The sequence below is a fragment of the Macaca mulatta genome, chromosome 4 (genome assembly GCF_049350105.2).
Source record: "Macaca mulatta isolate MMU2019108-1 chromosome 4, T2T-MMU8v2.0, whole genome shotgun sequence".
Lineage (NCBI taxonomy): Eukaryota > Metazoa > Chordata > Mammalia > Primates > Cercopithecidae > Macaca > Macaca mulatta.
Genome location: NC_133409.1, coordinates 80,875,676 through 80,897,668, shown reverse-complemented (window position 1 = coordinate 80,897,668; position 21,993 = coordinate 80,875,676). Strand labels below are relative to the sequence as shown.

General features: G+C 40.5%; 1 protein-coding gene across 4 annotated transcripts in view; it reads right to left on the bottom strand.

Annotated features, from left to right (window-relative positions):
- Nucleotides 1-13,121, bottom strand: part of HACE1 (HECT domain and ankyrin repeat containing E3 ubiquitin protein ligase 1) — a 126,917-nt gene extending 113,796 nt beyond the window's left edge. For all 4 annotated transcript variants that reach the window (XM_015137024.2, XM_028847311.2, XM_028847314.2 and 1 more), the window contains exons 1-4: nt 12,777-13,121; nt 4,884-4,938; nt 3,470-3,559; nt 1,699-1,803 (exon numbers count right to left, since the gene is read on the bottom strand). In XM_015137024.2, coding sequence (XP_014992510.1) covers nt 1,699-1,803; nt 3,470-3,559; nt 4,884-4,938; nt 12,777-12,852 — 326 coding nt within the window. In that variant the 5' untranslated portion in view covers nt 12,853-13,121. The remainder of the gene's footprint in view (nt 1-1,698; nt 1,804-3,469; nt 3,560-4,883; nt 4,939-12,776) is intronic.
- Between the last annotated feature and the right edge of the window lie 8,872 nt (nt 13,122-21,993).

Genomic DNA, 21,993 nt, shown 5'->3' with positions numbered 1-21,993 from the left:
TTAATCAGCACATTGTTACCTATGAGAACAGTGGACAATTAAACTGGCTCACATGCTAAATCAGGAAATACGGCAGATCAGAAAGGGTCAACAGACTACGCCTTTCCCCTGTCCAACCTAGGCATCACTATAGCTGCCTTTTTTGTTCTATTTTAATCTTTATATGCAAAAATTTGGCCTCAGATTGATGTAATGGACAATTTTAGCTCCCATATCCATCTTATTAGGCAGTCAACTCAAATATCTAGAAGCACAGTTAAGAATAGGAAACAAAAATATCTTCAAGAGTAATTAAAAAAAGAAAAAAAAGACACCATATATTTGTACACCGTGTCCATAGAGAAGTTTTTTTGGGTTTTTTGTTGTTGTTTTGAGACAGAGTTTCCCTTTGTTGTCCAGGCTGGAATGCAATGGTACAATCTCCACTCACTGCAACCTAGTTCTCCCAGGCACTTAAGCGATTCTCATGCCTCAGCCTCCAGGCTCAAGCAATTTTCATGCCTCGGCCTCCTAAGTAGCTAAGATTACAGGCATGCGCCACCAAGCCTGGCTAATTTTGTATTTTTTAGTAGAGACAGGGTTTCACCACTGTCTCAACTCAAAAGTTGGTCAGACTGGTCTCAAAATCCTGACCTCAGATGATCTGCCCGCCCTGGCCTCCCAAAAGGCTGGGATTATACAGGCCTGGACTCCATAAAGAAGTTTTACAGTGTTTGAAAGGGTTTCAGCTGGATGCAGTGGCTCACGCCTGTAATCCCAGCACTTTGGGAGGCCGAAGTGGGCGGATCACCTGAGGTCAGGAGATCAAGACCATCCTGGCCAACATGGTGAAACCCCATCTCTACTAAAAATACAAAAATTAGCTGGGCGTGGTGGCGCATGCCTGTAATCCCAGCTACTCAGGAGACTGAGGCAGGAGAAACGCTTGAACCTAGGAGATAGAGGTTGCAGTGAGCCGAGATTGCACCACTGCACTCCAGCCTGGCGACAGAGTGAGACTCCATCTCAAAAAAAAAAAAAAATAAGTAAGTTTATAAAATATAAGTTCTTCAAGTCCTGAATCAAAAACTACTTATTTTTGTTTTAAACATAATTCCAATCATTTTTGTCTGATTTCTCAGACCAAATAAAAACTAATGTTAACACTAAAAGGAGTAAACTACCCTAGTATCTAGGAAGATTACTCTGGTACAGCTTATCCAGAAACAATTACAAATAAACTGTGTACAATATATTAAGTCTGTGTACAATTCTATTAATAAAAGTAACTAAACAAGCAATTTGCAAAATGAGCCACAGAGTTAGGAGTGGCAAAAGATTAGCAGAAAAAAAGCACACTAAAATAGAGGTGAAAATTATGCTTTTCAGAAAATACAATGTCACTATAATACAAGTAATAATGAACTTCCACATATATTTCCAAGAAGAAAATCAGTGAGCAATCTAATGAATTACTAAATATGATAGCTATTTTAAAACTGAATATAATGACCCAAGATCCACTATCAAGAAGAACAGTATCATCAATAATATCTTCGAGAGACAAAAAAAAATTATAGAAAATAAAATATACACATCATTATTGCAGTTTTTCCCAAGGTAAATATTGGGGGTGTGGGATGAATCATCAAACCAAGGTAAAGTGACTTGAATAACTGATAATACAACTTAAACCACTTAAGAAAACTAAATAGTTACCCATTTCTTGCTGCCAGATGAAGGGGTGTACAGCCTGAAATATCTTGATAGTTAGGATTTGCTCCTTTCTTTAACAGCAAAACCAAGCATTCCACCGATCCACAACTAAAACAGTATTAAAAGACAGTTCAGATACATTCAACATACAGCCATACTTAATATACTTTAATTAAAAAACAAAATATTCTATTACACACAATTTTCTTTTTGTTTTTCAGACAGAGTCTCACTCTGTCGCCCATGCTGAAGTGCAGTGGCGCCATCACAGTTCACTGCAGCCTTGACCTCCTGGGCTCAAGCAATCCTCCCACCTCAGCCTCCCAAGTAACTGGGACTTACAAGCATGAGCCACCACAATTTGGTAATTTTTTTTTTTTCCTTAGAGAAGAGGCCTCATTATGTTGCCCAAGCTAATTTCAAACTGCTGAACTCAAGCAATCCTCCTACCTCGGCCTCCCAAAGTGCTGGGTTCACCGGTGTGAGCCACCATGCCCGGCCTTAAACACATTTTTTTTTCTTTCTTGATACAGAGTCTCGCTCTGTCACCCAGGCTGGAGTGCAGTGGCTCGATCTCGGCTCACTGCAAGCTCCACCTCCCAGGTCCACACCATTTTCCTGCCTCAGCCTCCCGGGTAACGGGGACTACAGGCTCCTAGCTAATTTTTTTTGTATTTTTAGTAGAGACGGGGTTTCACCATGTTAGCCAGGATGGTCTCGATCCCCTGACCTCAAGATCTGCCCGCCTTGGCCTCTCAAAGTGCTGGGATTACAGGCGTGAGCCACCGCACCCGGCCATTTTTTTTCTTTTCTTTTTTTTTTTTTGCGACAGAGTCTTGCTGTGTCACCCAGGCTGGAGAGCAGTGGCACGATCTCGGCTCACTGCAACCTCAGCCTCCAGGATTCAAGCAATTCTCTTGCCTCAGCCTCCCAAGTAGCTGGGATGACAGGTGCATGCCAGCACACCTGGCTATGTTTTATATTTTTAGTAGAGATGGGGTTTCACCACGTTGGCCAGGCTGGTCTCGAACTCCTGACCTAAAGTGATCTACCCACCTCGGCCTCCCAAAAGTGTGGGATTACAGGTGTGAGCCCCTGTGCATGGCCTTTTAAACACATTATTTTTACCTGTAATTTGTAATTTGATTTAACTTCTGACACGAATAGTAAACATTCTCTATTTTCAAGATGGTCCATTCTACTATGAAAATTATAAAGTATTTGAGAAATTCAAATACTTCAAAGAAACCGTATGGTACTTTCAACTTTCTGGCCTTTCATAAGCCAAATTATTCATGAACAATTAATTTCAACATACCTACCTAAATCCTGAAAAGAGGATAGGTACCAGTTAGTTAACTGATTGATTACATACTAGGAGACTGTAGATAAAAATCATTCTCCCACCTATGTAAAAAATATAAAGCCAATTACTTCATCTGCAGACGCATATAAAATATCATATTGCTGGGATAAAAAGACAATTTTGGTGAACTGCACCATTAAGTATATCCAGGAAAGACAATCTCCATGTCTAACCTACTGTGATCTGGTATAAAACAAGCTAAGGCAAGAAGGACATGAGATTTACATACAATCCCAAAGTTAACAGTTTAGAGAGAGAACAGATAGCACACCACGCCCTCAAATAGGATAAACAACACTCAGCTGTCTGTTCTCATCTCTCCCCACAAATATCATGTGACAACGCTGTTCAAAGCTTACTGATCCTTGCTCTAGATCAGAGTTTAACTCAAAATATCTTTAGTCTTACTTTGCTGCAATGTGAAGCAAGCTTCTTTTCACACGTCCAAACGCATAATTGACATCAAATTTTGAATTTGATAGTAGTTCAGAAACAGACCTGTGCAAAAATAAAAAGAGGAATCAATGTGTAAAAACAGTTTTTAAAAACATAATAAATCAAGTTAACAGCTCTTTAGCTACTCTGTTTGCCTGTGTGTTTTTTGAGACAGAGTCTTGCTCTGTCACCAGGCTGGAGTACAGTGGCGAGATCTTGGCTCACTGCAACCTCTACCTCCCTGGTTCAACCAATTCTCCTGCCCCAGCCTCCTGAGTAGCCGGGACTACCAGCGCGTGCCACTACGCCTGGCTAATTTTTGTATTTTTAGTAGAGAGGGGGTTTCATCAAGTTGGCCAGGATGGTCTCTATCTCTTGAACTCGTGATCCGCCCGCCTCAGCCTCCCAAAGTGCTGGGATTACAGGCGTGAGCCACACCGCCCAGCCTAGCTACTCTTACTGATTCTTCAGGTTTTGTCCCACACCTACCACAAAATACTGCACTATTCTCTTAGTATGTTAGCCAGCACAGTATCATCCAAAAACCAAATGCCTTGGCCAATAAGCTGGTGCTGAAGGTTTCCTCATCTGCCACTTGGATAGTCCTATGTTACCTGCTCTTAGGATACACAACAGAGTAAGTTGGCTTTAGCTTTCCTTAGATTCTTGAGAAACAAACGGTGTAGGCCTGGCTCCTCCCCTTGCCAAAAGTTGAGCCTAGCTATATTAATTTTGACCAAATAAAGAAAATCAGACAAAAAACATTTTTTAACTATACCAGGTAGGAAATTTTTAAAAAAATTTTTAACTTGTTTCAAAATAGTTTATCTTTACATTCTTACTATATCAAAAAATCCAGTGGCTAGCCATGGCAGAGCTGACTGGTGTAAGTCTAAAGACCCCCTCACAAACCCAAACAATTGTATTTCATATATAGCCCTGTAAGAGCGTGTCAACGCTACATCAATAAAAGGAACATAAAAGTAAGTAGCACATAAGGGAACTAAGTTGTCCCTCAGCCGTAATCTTTTGCTATAAAGATCAGTAGTGACCTCCAAAAGAAATCATCACAATGTATTTTTCTATGTCAGTGACCAACCAAATACTTAATATCTCAATATTCATTAAGAAAATCTCTCACCATAAAATTTTACAGCTCATATAGATCTTGGAAAATCATATTCCTTATTTCACACACACAAAATTATAACAGAAAAGTTAAATAACTTGCCCCAGGATAACATCTATGCCCAAACTCTGTGTGTGTGTGTGTGTGTGTGTGTGTGTGTGTGTGTGTGCGCGCGCGCGCACGCGCGTGGGAATGCAGTACACATTTAGAACAATGTATGCTTCTTAAAAAGCAAAAATTTTTGAAACAAGCACTCACCTGTGTTGATCAGCCATAACCATTGGCATTAATGTATAAACAGCAGTTTCATTATCTGAGTAAAAAAACCAGAAAGAGTTCATTTATCCCCTACTTTGTCCAAGGTGACACTTAAGATTAGTTTAGAATTTTTCTAACTCTATACAAAAAGCAAAAAGGAGAGGAAGAAGGAGGAAAGAATAATGCAGAATACTACAGGTATTTCAGAATTTATGATAGTGCAGAATCCTTCATCCTCCCCCACTGCTTATCCCTTTTACGTCATCACAGAAGAGCTTAGCTTCTAAGGAAAATTAAAGACTGATTCTTCAGAAGGTTTTGTCCCATTATCCACCAAAACACAATTCTCTAAGTGTAGTATGGTAGCCCGTGCATCATCATCCAAAAACCTTTCTGTAGCTTTAACAATTGAAATTTATTTTACTTCCAAAGAGGTATTTACAGGCATCATGTTTTATCATACTTACATGTACTTTGGGGGAAATTTAAATATATATGAATATTAAATATATATGCTAAAATAATTATAAAACCTTAAATATACACAATACTGGCTTCTTGTCAATATTATTACAAAAGAAATTAGTTTAGAAGCTTTTATGAAAGAGCACTGAAGTCTTCATTGTACTTATCACTTTACTTACAACATTTTTACTCATACGTGCTATGGTTTGAATGCATCTGCCAAAAGTTCATGTGTTGGAAATGTGGTTGCTATTACGGCAGTGTGAAGAGGTTAGGTTTTGGTGAGGCAATTGAGCCATGAGGGCTCCTCTTTCATGAATGGATTAATTCTGTTTAATCCAGGAGTGGGTTAGTTATAGTGAAGTTCAGTCCCCTTCCCTCTAGCCCTTCCTCTCTCACCCTTCTGCCTTCCACCATGGGATGACTCTTACTTGATGCTGGTGCCACGCTGTTGGACTTCCCAGCTTCCAGAACTGTGAGAAATATATTTGTTTTCTTTACAAATTATCCAGTCTGTGGTATTGTTATATCAGCAGAAAACAGACTAAGAGAGACCCTTTACACAATAAGTTCGCAAAAACATGAAACAAAAGAAAAGGTTAAAAATCAACATCTATGATGCCATATTATACTTACGTACATTTTAGCTAGTGTTTTGAATTGATTTTTATATATTACTAAGGGTCATTTCTCAATTCAATGTATTTTGGAGGTTTATGTTTTTTAATAAATTATTTACAAAGACGAAACCCTGATAACCCCCACTCAGTCATTTAAAAGTTAATGCTGATGCTCAGTTAATAGGTTAAAGTTTAAGGAGAAACAGGATATGTACATAGTATCGAGTACCTCTTAAAAATATTGACTAATTACAAAGGAAAAAGAAAATTTATAGTGAAGAACCCAGCAGATACTATCTTAATCAACTGACAAAGGGTAACGTCACCAAAAATAATATGTATTCAATATCATATAGTTCCTGATAGGAGCCACTGAGGACACATCACTTTTGTAGTACAGCAGTCCTCCCTTATCCACAGCGGCTATATTCCAAGACCCGGAGTCAATGCCTAAAACCGTGGATAGTAACAAACCCTATGTATATGATTTTTTTCCTTACATGATAAAGTTTAATTTATAAAGTGGGCACAGTAAGAGATTAACAACAATAAATAATAAAATAGGACAATTATAACACTATACTGTAATGAAAGTTATGTGAATGTGGGCTCTCTCCCTCTCTCTCAAAATATTGTGCTGTGCCTCCCGCAACTGAAACCTCGGAAAGCAACGCTTGCAGATAAGGGTGGACTACTGTTCTTGCCAAAAATGCATAACTTCAATCTAATCATGAGAAAATGTCAGATAAGCCCAAATTAAAGGGAATTCCACAAAACACCTGATCGGTCCTCTTTAAAAGTCTCAGGACCATTAAACACAAAGAAAAACTAAAGTACTATCACAGTTTGGAGGACACTAAAGAAACATAACTAAAGGCAATGTGGTATCCTGAATTGGATCCTTAAACGACATTAGTGGGAAAGCTGGAGAAATTTTAATAAACTCTGTAGTATAGTTAATAGTATATACAAATGTTAATTTCTTATTTTTGACAACTGTACTATGGTTGTACAAGATGTTAACCTTAGGGAAAGGTGAGTGAAAGTTACATGGGAGGAACTCTGTGCTATTCATGCAAGTTTTCTGTAAGTTTAAAATTACTTTAAAAAACACTTTTTTAAAAAGGAGAAACTGTCATAGATTAAGAGCCTTAAGAGACACATCAACCATATGTAATATGTGGCCCTTATCTGGATAGTGATTTTAAAAAAAACAACTGTAAAAGGACATTTTTGAGACAATTTTTGAGACGAGGACAAACTGTATATGGACTTGGTATTTTATTTCAAGATAATACAAAATTACTGTTAATTGTATTGGCTCTAGTAATGGTATTATAATTGTGTTTGAAAAACATAATTCATATGTTTAGAAATATAAACTGAACTGTTTATAGGGGCAATGGAAAAAAGTTATCAATATTCCTTCACATATTTGTTCATTATTTTACTGTGAGTGTACACATGAAAAGCAATTTAGTCCTTGTCAACATTCACAAGTTCAGTATGCAGATGCAACAACTTTTTCACTATAAAAGTAAAATACTAAATCTTATTAATAACTAACATTTAAGAACCATTATCTTAAAGGCACTTTTCTAAACACTTTGCATATATCATTGCTTTTCTCCTCACAACCACCCTATGAAGTAGGTACTATTATCCTCATTTTACAAATAAGAAAACTGAAGTACTAGTTAAGTAACAAGTTGTGTAACAGTGGCATTAAATGGCTGACTCCAGAGCCTCTACAAATAATATGTCCTGGCCGGGCGCAGTGGCTCATGCCTCTAATCCCAGCACTTTGGGAGGCCGAGGTGGGCGGATCATGAGGTCAGGAGATCGAGACCATCCTGGCTAACACAGTGAAACCCCATCTCTACTAAAACTACAAAAATTAGCCAGGCATGGTGGTGGGCACCTGTAGTCCCAGCTACTCGAGAGGCTGAGCCAGGAAAATGGCGTGAACCCAGGAGGCAGAGCTTGGAATGAGCCAAGATCGTGCCACTGCACTCCAGCCTGAGCAACAGAGCAAGACTCCGTCTCGGAAAAAAAATAAAAAATAAAAATAAAAAATAAAAAGATAATATATCCTACAATGCACCCAGTATACACCACATAACCAGAAGGTCCACAATAGAATACTATTCTTTTTTTTTTTTGGAGATGGAGTCTTGCTCTGTCTCCAGGCTGGAGTGCAGTGACGCAATCTCAGCTCACTGCAACCTCCACCTCCTGGGTTCAAGGGATTCTCCTGCCTCAGCCTCCCAAGTAGCTGGAATTACAGGCTCGTGCCACTACGCCCAGCTAATTTTTATTTTTATTTTTTATTTTTGTATTTTTAGTAGAGACAGCGTTTCACCATGTTGGCCAGGATTGTCTTGATCTTTTGACCTCATGATCTACCCATCTAGGCCTCCCAAAGTGCTGGGATTACAGGCGTGAGCCACTGCGCCTGGCTAGAATACTATTCTTAATATGTAAAATAGACTCTGTTTTATCATCTTATATTTCTTTTTTTAAATGCTGACTACAACCCACTAATTGCTCTCAGAAACTACCAATGAGTCACCACCAGGAGTTGAAAATACTACACTAAGCCTCCCTTGGCATGACAACATTCTTTATCGTTCATATAATAATACATGTCCCAATAAAAATCTGAATTTCTAAACCATGAGAATTTCCATTAAGTTACTCCATAATAAAGTCACAAAAAACACTGTTATTTGTGGGTTTAAACTTAAATCAAGATAAATTTTAAATCAAGATAGTGCCTAATTTTAAGTGAGCATTAGTGAGCATAATAAGGTTCACAATGGTTGTATTTGTAAGGTTTTTATTTTTTAGATAAAAATTAGATTTACATCTTATTTAAGTCACATCTAACCCAAAGAAAAAAATAGGTCACATACATTAACAGGTAAGTATGAAGAAATAAATCTAACCACAACTGTGGTGCTAGAAGGAGACTATCCAAGAAATACTATACTAAGAAAGGACAGAATAAAATTTGTTGCCAGATATTTCCTTCTCTATTCTTGAAGGCACCTTCAGGATTAGGTATATAATTAAAGTCTTCAGGGTGACAAGAAAACTTTAATCTTAGACATGTTTGCCATTTTTATCACTACAGTTTCAAAACCCAACTGTTACCAAAAAAAGTGCTCAGAGCAATTAATTATATACAATTTCTCTTCAAACCATCACATGGGAGTAATTTTTTTAAACACAATTATCCTAACCACATATGCTAAAATGGGCTCAAATTGTATTATTTTATTAAACAAACTGCATTCACTATATAGTAGTTTAAACTTTACATACACTAACAACATACACCTTCCTTTTATTTATTTATTTTTATTTTATTTATTTTTTTTATTTTTATTTTTTTTTTTTTTTTTTTGAGGCTCAGTTTCACTCCTGATGTCTAGGCTGGAGTGCAGTGGTGCGATCTCAGCTCACTGCAACCTCCACCTCCCAGGTTCAAGCAATTCTGCCTCAGCCTCCCGAGTAGCTGGGATTACAGTCACCCGCCACCACGTCCAGCTAATTTTTTATATTTTTAGCAGAGCCGAGGTTTCACCATGTTAGCCATCTGGTCTCACACTCCTGACCTCAGGTGATCCACCCACCTCGGCCTCCCAAAGTGCTGGGATTACAGGTGTGAGCCACTGCACCCGGCCTCCACCTTTTAAACACTACTAAGAATCCATATCCCTAAAGTAATTTCTTACTCTTCACCTCTTTTTCTCTCAAGAATATTCCTGTGTTAGGCCTGCCTAGAGTGACTCAACTACCTGTACTCCATTACTTAGGGTAATACTCAGGTTTTTATCAAGGAAACATAGCATCCAACTCAGTTTATCAAACATCTATAGTTTCGACCTTTGCAACAAAGTTAATTTTAGAGTACAAGCTGACTAAAAAGTTTACAAGCTTAATAGTTTGTTATAGCCGGGCGCGGTGGCTCAAGCCTGTAATCCCAGCACTTTGGGAGGCCGAGACGGGCGGATCACGAGGTCAGGAGATCGAGACCATCCTGGCTAACACAGTGAAACCCCGTCTCTACTAAAAAATACAAAAACTTAGCCGGGCGAGGTGGCAGGCGCCTGTAGTCCCAGCTACTCGGGAGGCTGAGGCAGGAGAATGGCGTGAACCCGGGAGGCGGAGCTTGCAGTGAGCTGAGATCCGGCCACTGCACTCCAGCCTGGGTGACAGAGCGAGACTCCGTCTCAAAAAAAAAAAAAAAAAAGTTTGTTATAATTAGATGCTTATTGATTATTGAATTCTAACAAAACAAAACAAAACTGAAATTTTTTAAATTTAGAGACATCTCAGAGTTTCTTTTCCATTCAGTCCTTAAAATGTAAGCACAAAAATGTAAGCACAAATGTGGATTTGTATCAGTAGAAATGATATATATATCATATATATATATTCCTATATGTATGATATACTTGAAAGAGCCAAGCTCAGAGAATTCAAATACTCATCAGAACTTAGAGACAAAGATAAATTAAATTCAAGTAACAAAATGAACAAATTCATTATAATCAAAGAAAAGCAAATGCAAACAAGATGCCATTTTTGCCTATATGTGGGGAAGTTTTACTTTTACTTATCAAACTCTAGTTTCTGGGCACTCTCAGACTGCTGGTGGAACTTTCCAAGAAGTAAGTTGAGAAAATAATACGTTGAGCTTTAGAAATGTATTGTAGACATTCTTCTTGAGAGAATTAACCCTAAGGAAGTATTTAGAGACAGACTATGTCTTAAATATAAAGCTGTTTCTCATAAAATCAGTTTAAAAACAGTATTTAGATTCAACATTTGTTACGTGCGTCTTAGGAAATTCCGAAGTCATTAAGCATATTGAAGAATATTAAAAAAAAAAAAAAAAATTGGGGGCCAGTCACGGAGGCTTACGCCTGTAATCCCAGCACTTTGGGAGGCTGAGGCAGGCTGATCACGAGGTCAGGAGATGGAGACCATCCTAGCCAACACGCTGAAACCCCCGCCTCTACTAAAAATACAAAAAATTAGCCGCGCGTGGTGATGGGCGCCTGTAGTCCCAGCTACTCGGAAGGCTGAGGCGGAAGAATAGCGTGAACCCCGAAGGCGGAGCCTGTTGCAGTGAGTCGAGACTGGGCCACTGCACTCCAGCCTGGGCAACAGAGCGAGACTCTGTCTCAAAAAAAAAAAAAAAAAAAAAAACATTTGGGATGTTTTCTAAACACAAAATACAAGGCTATATGCAATATGACGTTAACTTGTTAGGGAGAGAAAGAGAAAGAAGTAACAATGGTAACACTGCTTATAATTGGGTGGTGGAATGACATTTCTTTTTCTATTTTTATTTTCCAAATTTTCTACAATGAAACTACGTTACTTTTAAAACCAAGTAACATTATCAGAGTCTTCTAAATCACATTTATGTAAAAAATATCGAGATTCAAACTATACAATATAAATTATACATGTAGTCTTCATCAACCTATACCAATAATTTGACTACGAAAAATAAGCAAGAGTAGCACTGAAGAAATGGATTCAAATGTGGAATTTGGAAAGGAAATAAAGAAAAAATTGAAGCTTGAATCTAGTTATCAAAATCTGAATTCTAAATAGAAACTAGAGACCATTTTCTCAAGAAGATTATCCCCAGGCCAGGCGCGGTGGCTCACATCTGTAATCCCAACACTTTGTGGGGGGGCGGAGCAGGGTGCGGATTGCTCGAGCCCAGGAGTTCAAGACCAGCCTGGGGAACATAGTGAAGCCTCATCTCTATAAAAGAAAGAAACTTATCGCCGAAGTACCCAATCCCACATTTCTTTCATGACCGTTGCCAAGGTCCCCTTCCCTATCCTACAAATCACCCAGCAGCAATTCAAAGAGAGTTTTGAAAAAATAAGATAAACTACTACAATTAAGAAAAAAGCTATTCACCAGCTATAACCTCCTCCCAACCCTTCTCTCACTTGGGCATAAAGAGCCAAAAGCTTCTTAGAAGCAGCACTGCTATCTCCCATCACCATTAAAACGTCTGAATTCCTGACGCTGTAAACAAAACTGTTTATTTTCTCTCGTTATTAGTAGAGTTTTACCTGTTCTGAAGGAACCCTGGAATGCTGAACTAAAAGTCCTGAACTTCAGGCACCATGCCTTATCCCTATTTGCAGATGCGTCCTAGTTCCCAGCTAGCCCACTCAATACTAGTCTGATGAATAAATGAAGTCAGGCATGCATATTAAAGAAAAATGTATTGTGTTTACACACACAGTACTTTTAAGAGTACCTGTTTGATGGTTGACAACCCTTTGTCTTACTGTTATCAAAACAAGGCTGTGCCCCACATTTTTAAAAATAACAAAAATAAAAGCCCGCCTGGCCCCCCGATGCAGCTTAAACACTATCTTTGGATCATCTCTATCTCCGGCGACAGTGAAATGACCCGCAATTATGATGTTTTCTGACTCCGGGTCTCGGGTCTTTGGCTGGTATTCCTGCCTCTTTGCCAAGACCCCTAATCGACAGACGTTGAGACACCTTTGTCTCGCTCCTCCCGGCAGCGGAACCCCCACCAACCCAGTTTCCTCCCGCAAACTCCCACCTGCCGGGGTGGGAGCGGCGGGCCAAGGGAGTCAAGGGCCCGGGGCCGCCTCTCAGCTCTGGAAAGTAAAAGTGGGCGTTTTCTCAGCTTTCGGTTAGTTTTTCCACCCAACCTTGACGCGTCCGGAGCTCCTGCCCCCTCCCCCGGCCGCCCCCAGCCCCGCGGACAGCCCGGCCCCACGACCCCGCTCACCCTCGGGCAACTCCACGGTGCGCGCGCGGCGCAGAGAGCGCGTAAGGCGGTTGAGTTGCTCCATCGCTCTCTCCATCCTCGGCGCGCCCTCCGCGATCCCCTGCCGCACCGGCGGCCTCCGCGCCCAGCGCCCTACATCTCGCCCGGGCCACTCCAGCAGGCGGAGGCGCGGGCTTGCCCTGGCTACAGCACTGAGCTGCAAGGGCTACCTGGGGCCACGTCCTGCGTCCGGGGGCCCGGCTGCTGCGGGGCCGACCACCCAGGGGACACCGTCGCCGCCGCCTCCGCTCGCGCCTTTCCTGCTGCCACCGCCGCCGCGTCCCTCCCGGGCTCGCGCGGCCTTCTGGGAACTGTAGTTTCCAGCTCGCGGAACCGAGCGCCCTGGGCGGAGTCACGCTGGGGGCGCCCCGGCCACGCCCACGCGGGCGCGCGGCTGTGCTGGAAGCCACGCAGCGACTGGGCGTATTCCTAAGTCCCTGGAAAGGCATTGTCACGCCCTGCTCCTCCTACCCTCCAAAGTTGTACAGGAGTAGCTTCCTCCAATTCTGTAACTTTACTGTAAAACAGATTGTAAATTGGCATAATTGTTCTTAAATCCGTCACCACCTCTCTAGTACTGTATTAGTGCCTTTGTTCCAGGTACATGAACTGTTTAAGTATGGTATTTTCGTATGTCAAATTTAAAGAGTAATAAAATCAAACAAATCCAAAAGCACAATATGCTTTTGTCGTCATTGTAAATAACTTGACAATAGCTTAATTAGTTGTTTTTCCTGCCTGGCGACTTTACGAGGGCAGGGACATTTAATTTGGAACTGTGTTGATCCCTGTACTTAACAAGGCACCTGGCACAAAGTTAAAGCTCTGGGGAAGATGTGGATGATGACAACCTGAAAAAATTTTTTCATTTATTTGGTACAATGCTAAAATGTCAATGTGATGACAGAGCCTAGTGGGAAATCCAAAGGATGTGACTTTGTAAGTTACAAAAAACTTGGATACCTACATTGTGTAAGAAATGAACTCAGTGGCGAAAAATCATATTCATAAGCTGTGCACAGAAGTTGAACACTTGATAATTGAAACAACAGAAGTTGGAACTTGAAAAAATATTAACCCAATCAAAGCGGTAAATATGAGCCTGGCTAACGCCACTGACTATGAATATCTTGGATATATTACCAGTGCCAAGATGATGCTGGAGTGAGGGAGAAGCAAAAGGCTTGTCTTTTTCAGCTCCTCTTTCCTCAAAGAGGCAAAGCTGTTCCTGTAATGAATGGGCACATGTACGTCGATGATGTATGTTGGCTGGCCAAGAGAAAGAGAGTCTCACCTGCCCCTTCAGGATATGAAGGGGCAGGTGGTGGTTGGCTTGTGTTTTCCTTGCCAGTGCCGTCCTAAATCAGTTCCAGCTAGTGACCATTTGTGCCAGTGGTGCCACAGGCTCGGGAAAGACCTCTGTAGTCTTCACCTAATCAGATGACACCTAAATCAGTCTGGCAACAAGGTGGTAGAGGTCAAAGTTTCAAAAGAATACCAGAGGCTGGACACGGTGGCTGATGCCTATAATCCCAGCACTTTGTGAGGCCAAGGCAGGCGGAACACTTGAGGTCAGGAATTTGAGACCAGCCTGGTCTTCATGGTGAAACCTCGTCTCTACTAAAATATATATATATATATAAAATTTAGCCAGGTGTGGTGGAGCACCTCTGTAATCCCAGCTACTCGGGAGGCTTAGGCAGGAGAATCGCTTGAACCCGAGAGGTGGAGGCTGCAGTGAGCTGAGATCCTGCCATTTTACTCCAGCCTGGCTGACAGAGCAAGACCCTGTTTCAAAAAAAAAAGGAAAGGAAGAAAGAAATACCAGTCTAGCCCAGGCTCAACCGTTTGCAACCTGGCTTCAACTAAAAATGTTCCAGTCTTGCTTGGCCTCTTACACTATTCAGAAAGTCAGGATTCCCACTGCTGTACAGAAGTCAGCCCCTCAGCTGCTGTTATCACCATTGCTGTCTAGGCTGTTGCTCTATATAAACCTCCACTGTCCTGTGAGGACCAAGCCTGGAGTTTGTGGGCAGGGGCAGGAGCCCCCAGCAGCCTCCATGGTGGGCATTGCACCTCATGCTGGTCACTCTTCACCACAGGAGCAGAAGATAATGGAAGAACATCACAGAATGCTGATGTAAATTGTCAGTTCCAAATTCTGTAATATGATGCAGTCTCCCAAATAGCTCTGCTTCAAAATGTATAAAGCTGCAGCACTACTATCAGCTTATCACCTCCTGTCCGATAGAACTTTCTACAATGATAGAAATACTCTGTAATCTACAATGTCCAAAATAGCATCCACTAACCAAATGGGGTTACAGGGTGCTTGAAATGTGGCTGGTGCAACTGAATTTTAAATTTGTATTAAAGTACAATTAATGAAATTAATTAAGTTAAATAGCTGTATGTGCCTCGTGGTTACCGTGTTAGACAGGGCAACTTATCACATCAAGAAGAAAGCTGCCCAGAAGAACATCAAAACAGCTAAACAACTTCTTATAGATGATTATTAGCTAAAGAGTAGAAGATTTTGTCGCCTGTCACCAACACCAAAAACATCAAGCAGAGATTTCAAAAGGACACTTTGTATCGTAAGTTCCATTAACAAAAACGTAGAGTTTTTCACTAATGATAATACAGGTTATTCTGTGGTCCAGACAGTTTTAACTTTCTTTTTTGTATATCTGGTATTTTTTTCTTCCTGGAAATTGGTTTTATTGAAGATTCCCAAGCTTTAAGGGAAGGAGAAGAGAAAAACAATCTGTTCAACAAAAGGCAGGAAATGGGTGGGAAGCAAAGAAAAATAGTCATAAAAACAAAACATGAAGTAACGGTAGAAATAAATCTAAATATACCCATGGTCACAGAAAATATAAACAGAGTAAGCTCAACGTTTACTCTAAAACACAGAGGTCTTAGATAGTGTATTAAAGAAAAATAAAAATGGAGGCCACAGTTTAGATATACCCAAGTCCAACTGTGTATAACCACAAACCAAAACTCATCATCCTCATTTCCCCAAAATACCATCTGTAATAATAAACACAAAACACAAGGTTTACATCCTTGTGAGCATGAGTCAGTGAAACTAAGCCAATCAGCTATAGACAAATTAGCTTAAATAGTTGCCCCCAAAAAATTAATGTATAACAGCCAATCATGAAAAAAGATCAAAGTACTTCATCTTTATGCTTTATAAGCTGTACTGGAACTGCAGTAAGGCAAGCTTCTCACCACTGATTCAAAATCTCCTGGATCACAATTTGTACTTGATCTGATTTATTTCCTACATCTGAAAAGATCAAACAAAACAGCTGTTTGCTGTTTCTAAGGGACCACCATTTCCAAAAGGAAATGGAAAAAAGGATACCATAGAAAATATTAGCCAAATAAATGTGATATAACAATATATCAGGGTTCTCTAGAGAAACAGAACCAGTAGAATGTGTGTGTGTGTATATATATATAGAGAGAGAGAGAGAGAGAGAGAAAAAGAGATCTGTTATCAGGAATTGACTCACATGATTATGGAAGCTAGCAAATCCAAAATCTACAGTTTGGACCAGCGGGCTCAATACCCAAGAGACCTGATGATGCAGTTCCAGTCAAAGGCCAGGGCAGCTAGTAAGGCAGATGAAGTCTGGAGGCAGTCTGCTAAAAAATTCCCTCTTGCTGTCTCTTCTATTCAGGCCTTCAGCTGATTGGATGAAGCCCACCCATATTATGGAGAGCAATCTGCTTTAACCAAAGTTTACCAATTTAAATGTACATCTCTTCCAAAAACACCCTCCAAGTTGATGCAGAAAGTTAACTATCATGAAAATATTAATATCAGCAAAATAAATTTTAAAGGTAAAAACATTATTAGAGTCAAAGAGATTCACCAGAAAGTTTATACTAGTCCTGAACCTATACCTAAAAACACAGACTAAAAAAAAGCTACACTTGACAGAATTACAAGCCTAAGTTCCACACCATGGTGCTAGATTTTTCACACCCTTCGCTCTGAAATGAATAAAGCTAGCAGGAAAAGATAAAGATACAGAAGATTCAAAAACTTCGACTACAAGTCTCATTAAAGGGCATGGGTGAACATTCATTTCACTACTAATGAAGGGGGAATACACATCCTTTTAAAGCACATATTTTACAGTTACAAAAATACAATGCATCCGAGTGCCCTTCTTCACAGTAGTGTTAATGAGGTGGCAACTAGGAAGACTATGGCCAAAGCCAGGGTAGGGTAGGATGAAAATCCCAAGAAATGGAGTGGACAAACGAAGCTATCAAAGAAAAACAAAGCAGACTGTAGGTCTGGAAGTAGAGGCAGGAAATGCAGGGGACACATAAGCCAGTAGAAGGGACTTTGGACTTAGCAATGAGAGGCAGCCACGGGTCTCACTAAACTACACTCTTGTCCAGTACTCATGCTACAGAATTTCTTAATCAAAGTGAAGGATCCTACATTTGTCCTGCTGGATTTCATCTTAATTAGGTTTTGTTGTTGTTGTTGTTGTTGTTGTTGTTGTTGTTTTGAGATTGAGTCTTGCTCTGTTGCCCAGGCTGGAGCACAGTGGTGTGATCTCCACTCACTACAACCCCCGCTGCGACCTCCACCTCCCAGGTTCAAGCAATTCTTGTGTCTCAGCCTCCAAGTAGCTGGGACTACAGGTGAGCACCACCATGCCCGGCTATTTTTTGTATTTTTAGTAGAGACGGGGTTTCACGGTGTTGGCCAGGCTGGTCTCAAACTCCTGGCCTCTGGTGATCCACCCACCTCAGCCTCCCAAAGTGCTGGGATTACAGGCGTGAGCCACCATACCCGGCCTGAGGTCACTAGTATAACCTGAAAAGATATTGTTGGGTCCTGCATCTATTAATCACTTGTCTGGTATCTTCTGTGCTGTATATCATGTGCAGACTTGACAAGCTCCTTCTCTATATAGAGATTCAAGTCACAGATCAAAATGCTGAAACAAAAGAAGGTGAAAAAAAAAACTCACTGAAATTACAACCTAAAACTTTCCCAGATTATCTTTGATTCATTAATGGGTTATTTAGGGGAGAACACATCATTGACTATCAACACATCTAACTGTCTATGTACTAAAAGCCATTAGAAATGTGTGCAGGCTGATTACGGTGGCTCATGCCCGTAATCCCAACACTTTGGGAGGCCAAGGCGGGTGGATCACGAGGTCAGGAGTTGGAGACCGGCCTGACCAACATGGTGAAACCCCATCTCTACCAAAAATTGGCCGGCACATGCCTGTAATCCCAGCTACTCAGGAGCCTGAGGCAGGAGAATTGCTTGAACTTGGGAGGTAGAGGTTGCAGTGAGCTGAGATCGCGCCACTGCACTCCAGTCTGGGGGACAGACCCAGACACTCTGTCTCAAAAAAAAATAATAATAATTGTTGTGTACCTTTTGATTCATTCATTTCACCTCTGGGCATATAGTCCAAAGAAACAACCTGAAAAAAACAAAGATGTATAGATAAATATAGTATTTATTTATACAGAACTATTATTAAATTCCTAGTACACAAAAAAACATACTGTCTGTAGGAGGGGAATAGAGATATTTTTTAAATAATGTTTTTCATATAATTATGCTCATGGATATATAATTATAAATAGAGATAAGTGTTCTGAAAGGCTGGAAAAAACATGCTGTGAAAGACTAAGAACATCTAGAAAGGATTTCAAAAAAACAGACACTTCACCTAAGAATCAAAAGATTAATAGAAGGTATCCAGGCAAAGGAGATAGGGTGATAAAGAATATTCTTGGTGGGGCGCAGTAGCTCACGTCTGTAACCCCAGCACTTTGGGAGGCTGAGGCAAGAGGATCGCTTGAGTCTGGAAGTTTAATACCAGCCTGAGCAACAGAGCGAGACCCTGTCTCCACAAAAAAATTTAAAAATTAGCCAGGCATAGTAGCATGCCCCTGTAGTCCCAGCTACTCCAGAGGCTGAGGCAGGAGGATCACTCAAGCCTAAGAGAATGAGATTGCAGTGAGCCATGTTTGTGCCACTGCACTCCAGCATGGGTGACAGAGTGAGACCCTGTCTTAAAAAAAAAAAAAGAAGCCAGGTGCAGTGGCTCGTGCCTATAATCCCAGCACGTTGGGAGCCTGAGGCAGGTGGATCACTTCAGATCAACAGTTCAAGACCAGCCTAGCTAACATAGTGAAATCCTGTCTCTACTAAAAATACAAAAATTCGCCGGACATGGTTGCACGTGCCTATAACTCCAGCTACTCAGGAGGCTGGGGCAGGAGAATTGCTTGAACCTAGGAGGCAGAGGTTGGAGTGAGCCAAGATTGCACCACTGCACTACAGCCTGGGTGACAGAGCGAGACTCTGTCTCAAAAAAAAAAAAAAAAAGGTCAATGGAGAGAAGGGAATTTGCAAAGATTCTATGGTGCATGAAATGTTCAAGAAACGTAAAGAAAGTTGTATTTTGGTTACGTCATTGAAAGTCAAGGAGTAAAAGGGAGTACACTATGAAATGGTGAGAGAGGAAGCAGTCCATGCGGGGCTTCGCTGGCCGTGATAGGGCCTTTAGCATAAGAACAGTGGAAAGGTATTAAAGGATCTTAAGCAAGTGGAAATAATATGATCAGATTTGTGTTGGGAAGGAAAACGTTTACTCCACCTGAAGGATGAAGAATGAATTAGATTGACAGTTGAATAGATAAGGAAAAAATAGTTTGTGGGCTACTTACTATTTAGTCCAAAAGATGATTGTCTTTTGGATAGCATAGTGGTTATGTCAGTAGAGAGAAATGTTTTCGTAATAACATTGAGAAATGTTTTTGTAATAAAATCAATAACACCTAATGATGGATTGCATATGGGAAATGGGAAACAGAAAATGGCTTATGCAATTGTATGTAGGACAGCACCATTCCTGGGAAAAGAGAACACTGAATAGAACGAGGTTTGGAAAAGGAGATTGTGTCATGGAGAGTTTGAGGTGCCTTTGAGGTACTGAAGTGGAGATATCAAGTAGATGACTTGACATACATGGCTATTCTGGGCTTACAATATACATTTGGAGCTATAACTCTACAGATAGTGATTGGAAACTAAAGAGAAAATATAAAGTAGAAAAGAAGCATCAACTTGTTCAAGACTAATCCCTGCAGGTTGACCTCCCAAAGGGAGTTCGCTTCCTGAACGACTCAATGATTCAGGTAGTCTGTCCTGCTAAAATATTGATATGTTGGACCAGGCTGTGGAGTAAAAAGAGCAATAGAAAGGTAGCTGGAGTGGGACTGGGGTTGAAAGTTTTGGGGTTTTTTTTTCAAGTTACCAAGTAATTGAGGAATTTTTTTTTTTTTTTTTTTTTTGAGACAGAGTCTCGCCCTGTCGCCCAGGCTGGAGTGCAGTGGCGCAATCTCGGCTCACTGCAAGCTCTGCCTCCCAGGTTCACGCCATTCTCCTGCCGCAGCCTCCTGAGCAGCTGGGAGTACAAGCGTGTGCCACTACGCCCAGCTAATTTTGGTATGTTCAGTAGAGACGAGGTTTCACCATGTTGGCCCAGGGTCATCTCCAACTCCTGACCTCAGGTAATCTGCCCACCTTGGACTCCCAAAGTGCTAGGATTACAGGCGTGAGTCACCTCGCCCAGCCAAGGATATTTTAATCAATTGAATATTTCCGAGAAGGAGAAATTATTGATAGTGTAAGATCTAAAATACAGAAAGCTCTCTAAATAAGAACAACATAAAAGTTTAACAATAAGAAAATTGCTTAATAAGTTGTGGTATGTTTATATATGCAATATTTTGCAGCAACTAAAAATGGTGTATATGATAAAAGGATAGCACTGATTACAAGGGAAATGGAGAGCGCAGCTATGGGGACAGAAAATGAAGTAACAAGGGCCCAGCATGAGAGGGAGACTTCTTCTGTGTATCTTTTGAGATCTTTATAATTTTTACCTCTGTAAATTCATTGCTTATTTGAATATGTAAAAATAAATAAAATAATTTTAAATAATCAGAAACAGTGATATAAAAGGATTAATAGAGTGGGAATTGCTGTTGCCTCCAAAACATCGTCTCCCTATTTTTGGTGACAATCCCTATTTTTCATTTTTTTAAGTAGGGGCTTTTAAATCTTATTAAGGAATTTTCTAAGTAAAAGTAAACAAGGCCCGGCGCGGTGGCTCACACCTGTAATCCCAGCACTTTGGGAGGCCGAGGTGGGCGAACCACGAGGTCAGGAGATCGAGACCATCCTGGCTAACATGGTGAAACCCTGTCTCTACTAAAAATACAAAAAATTAGCTGGACGTGATAGTGGGCACCTGTAGTCCCAGCTACTCTGGAGGCTGAGGCAGGAGAATGGCATGAACCCGGGAGGCGGAGCTTGCAGTTAGCCAAGAACGTGCCACTGCACTCCAGCCTGGGCAACAGAGCAAGACTCCTTCTCAAAAAAAAAAAAGAAGTAAACAAAATAGCAAAAATGAAATCTGATATATTCATCACCCAACCAATCTTATTTTGCCCATATCCCAATACTCTCACACTGGGTTACTTTAATGTAATTCCCAAACATCATAGCATTTCATTTATTACCATTTCTTATGTATCTCTGTAAGATGAGTCCAAAAAATAACTATAATACTATCATTACACATAAAATACTTAAAAAGACATAATGATATTGTCAGATATCCAGAGAATGTTCAAATTTTCCCAATTGTCTTAGACATTTTTAACAACTGGTTTATTTGAATCAGAATCCAAATAACACTCACATATCACATTTTGTTGTTATGATTGTAAAGCCTCTTTTATTCTATAAAATAACTCTCCTCTTCCCTAACTCTCTTTACATATGTTTATAAGTCCTAGTTTCATTCAGGTGTCTACACTTCTGCACTGCCCATATGCTGACTCTAACCCTGACTGTAGGGGCACGTGGCTAAGGTGTAATCTCATCCCAGGCCACTATAGTTCAGAATTCAGATCAATGAGAAATGGGGAGAAGTTGCTGAGAACCTTCTGGGAAAAAGCTTTCTTACTCTTCTGAGGACCAGAACCTCAATCTCCCTCTCTCTTTCTCTCTCTCTCTCTCTCTCAATCCCCTGTCTCTCTGTGCATTGTATTTATGGTAAAATATCGATTGCTTTCCTTCTAAAACCAGGAATAAGGCAAC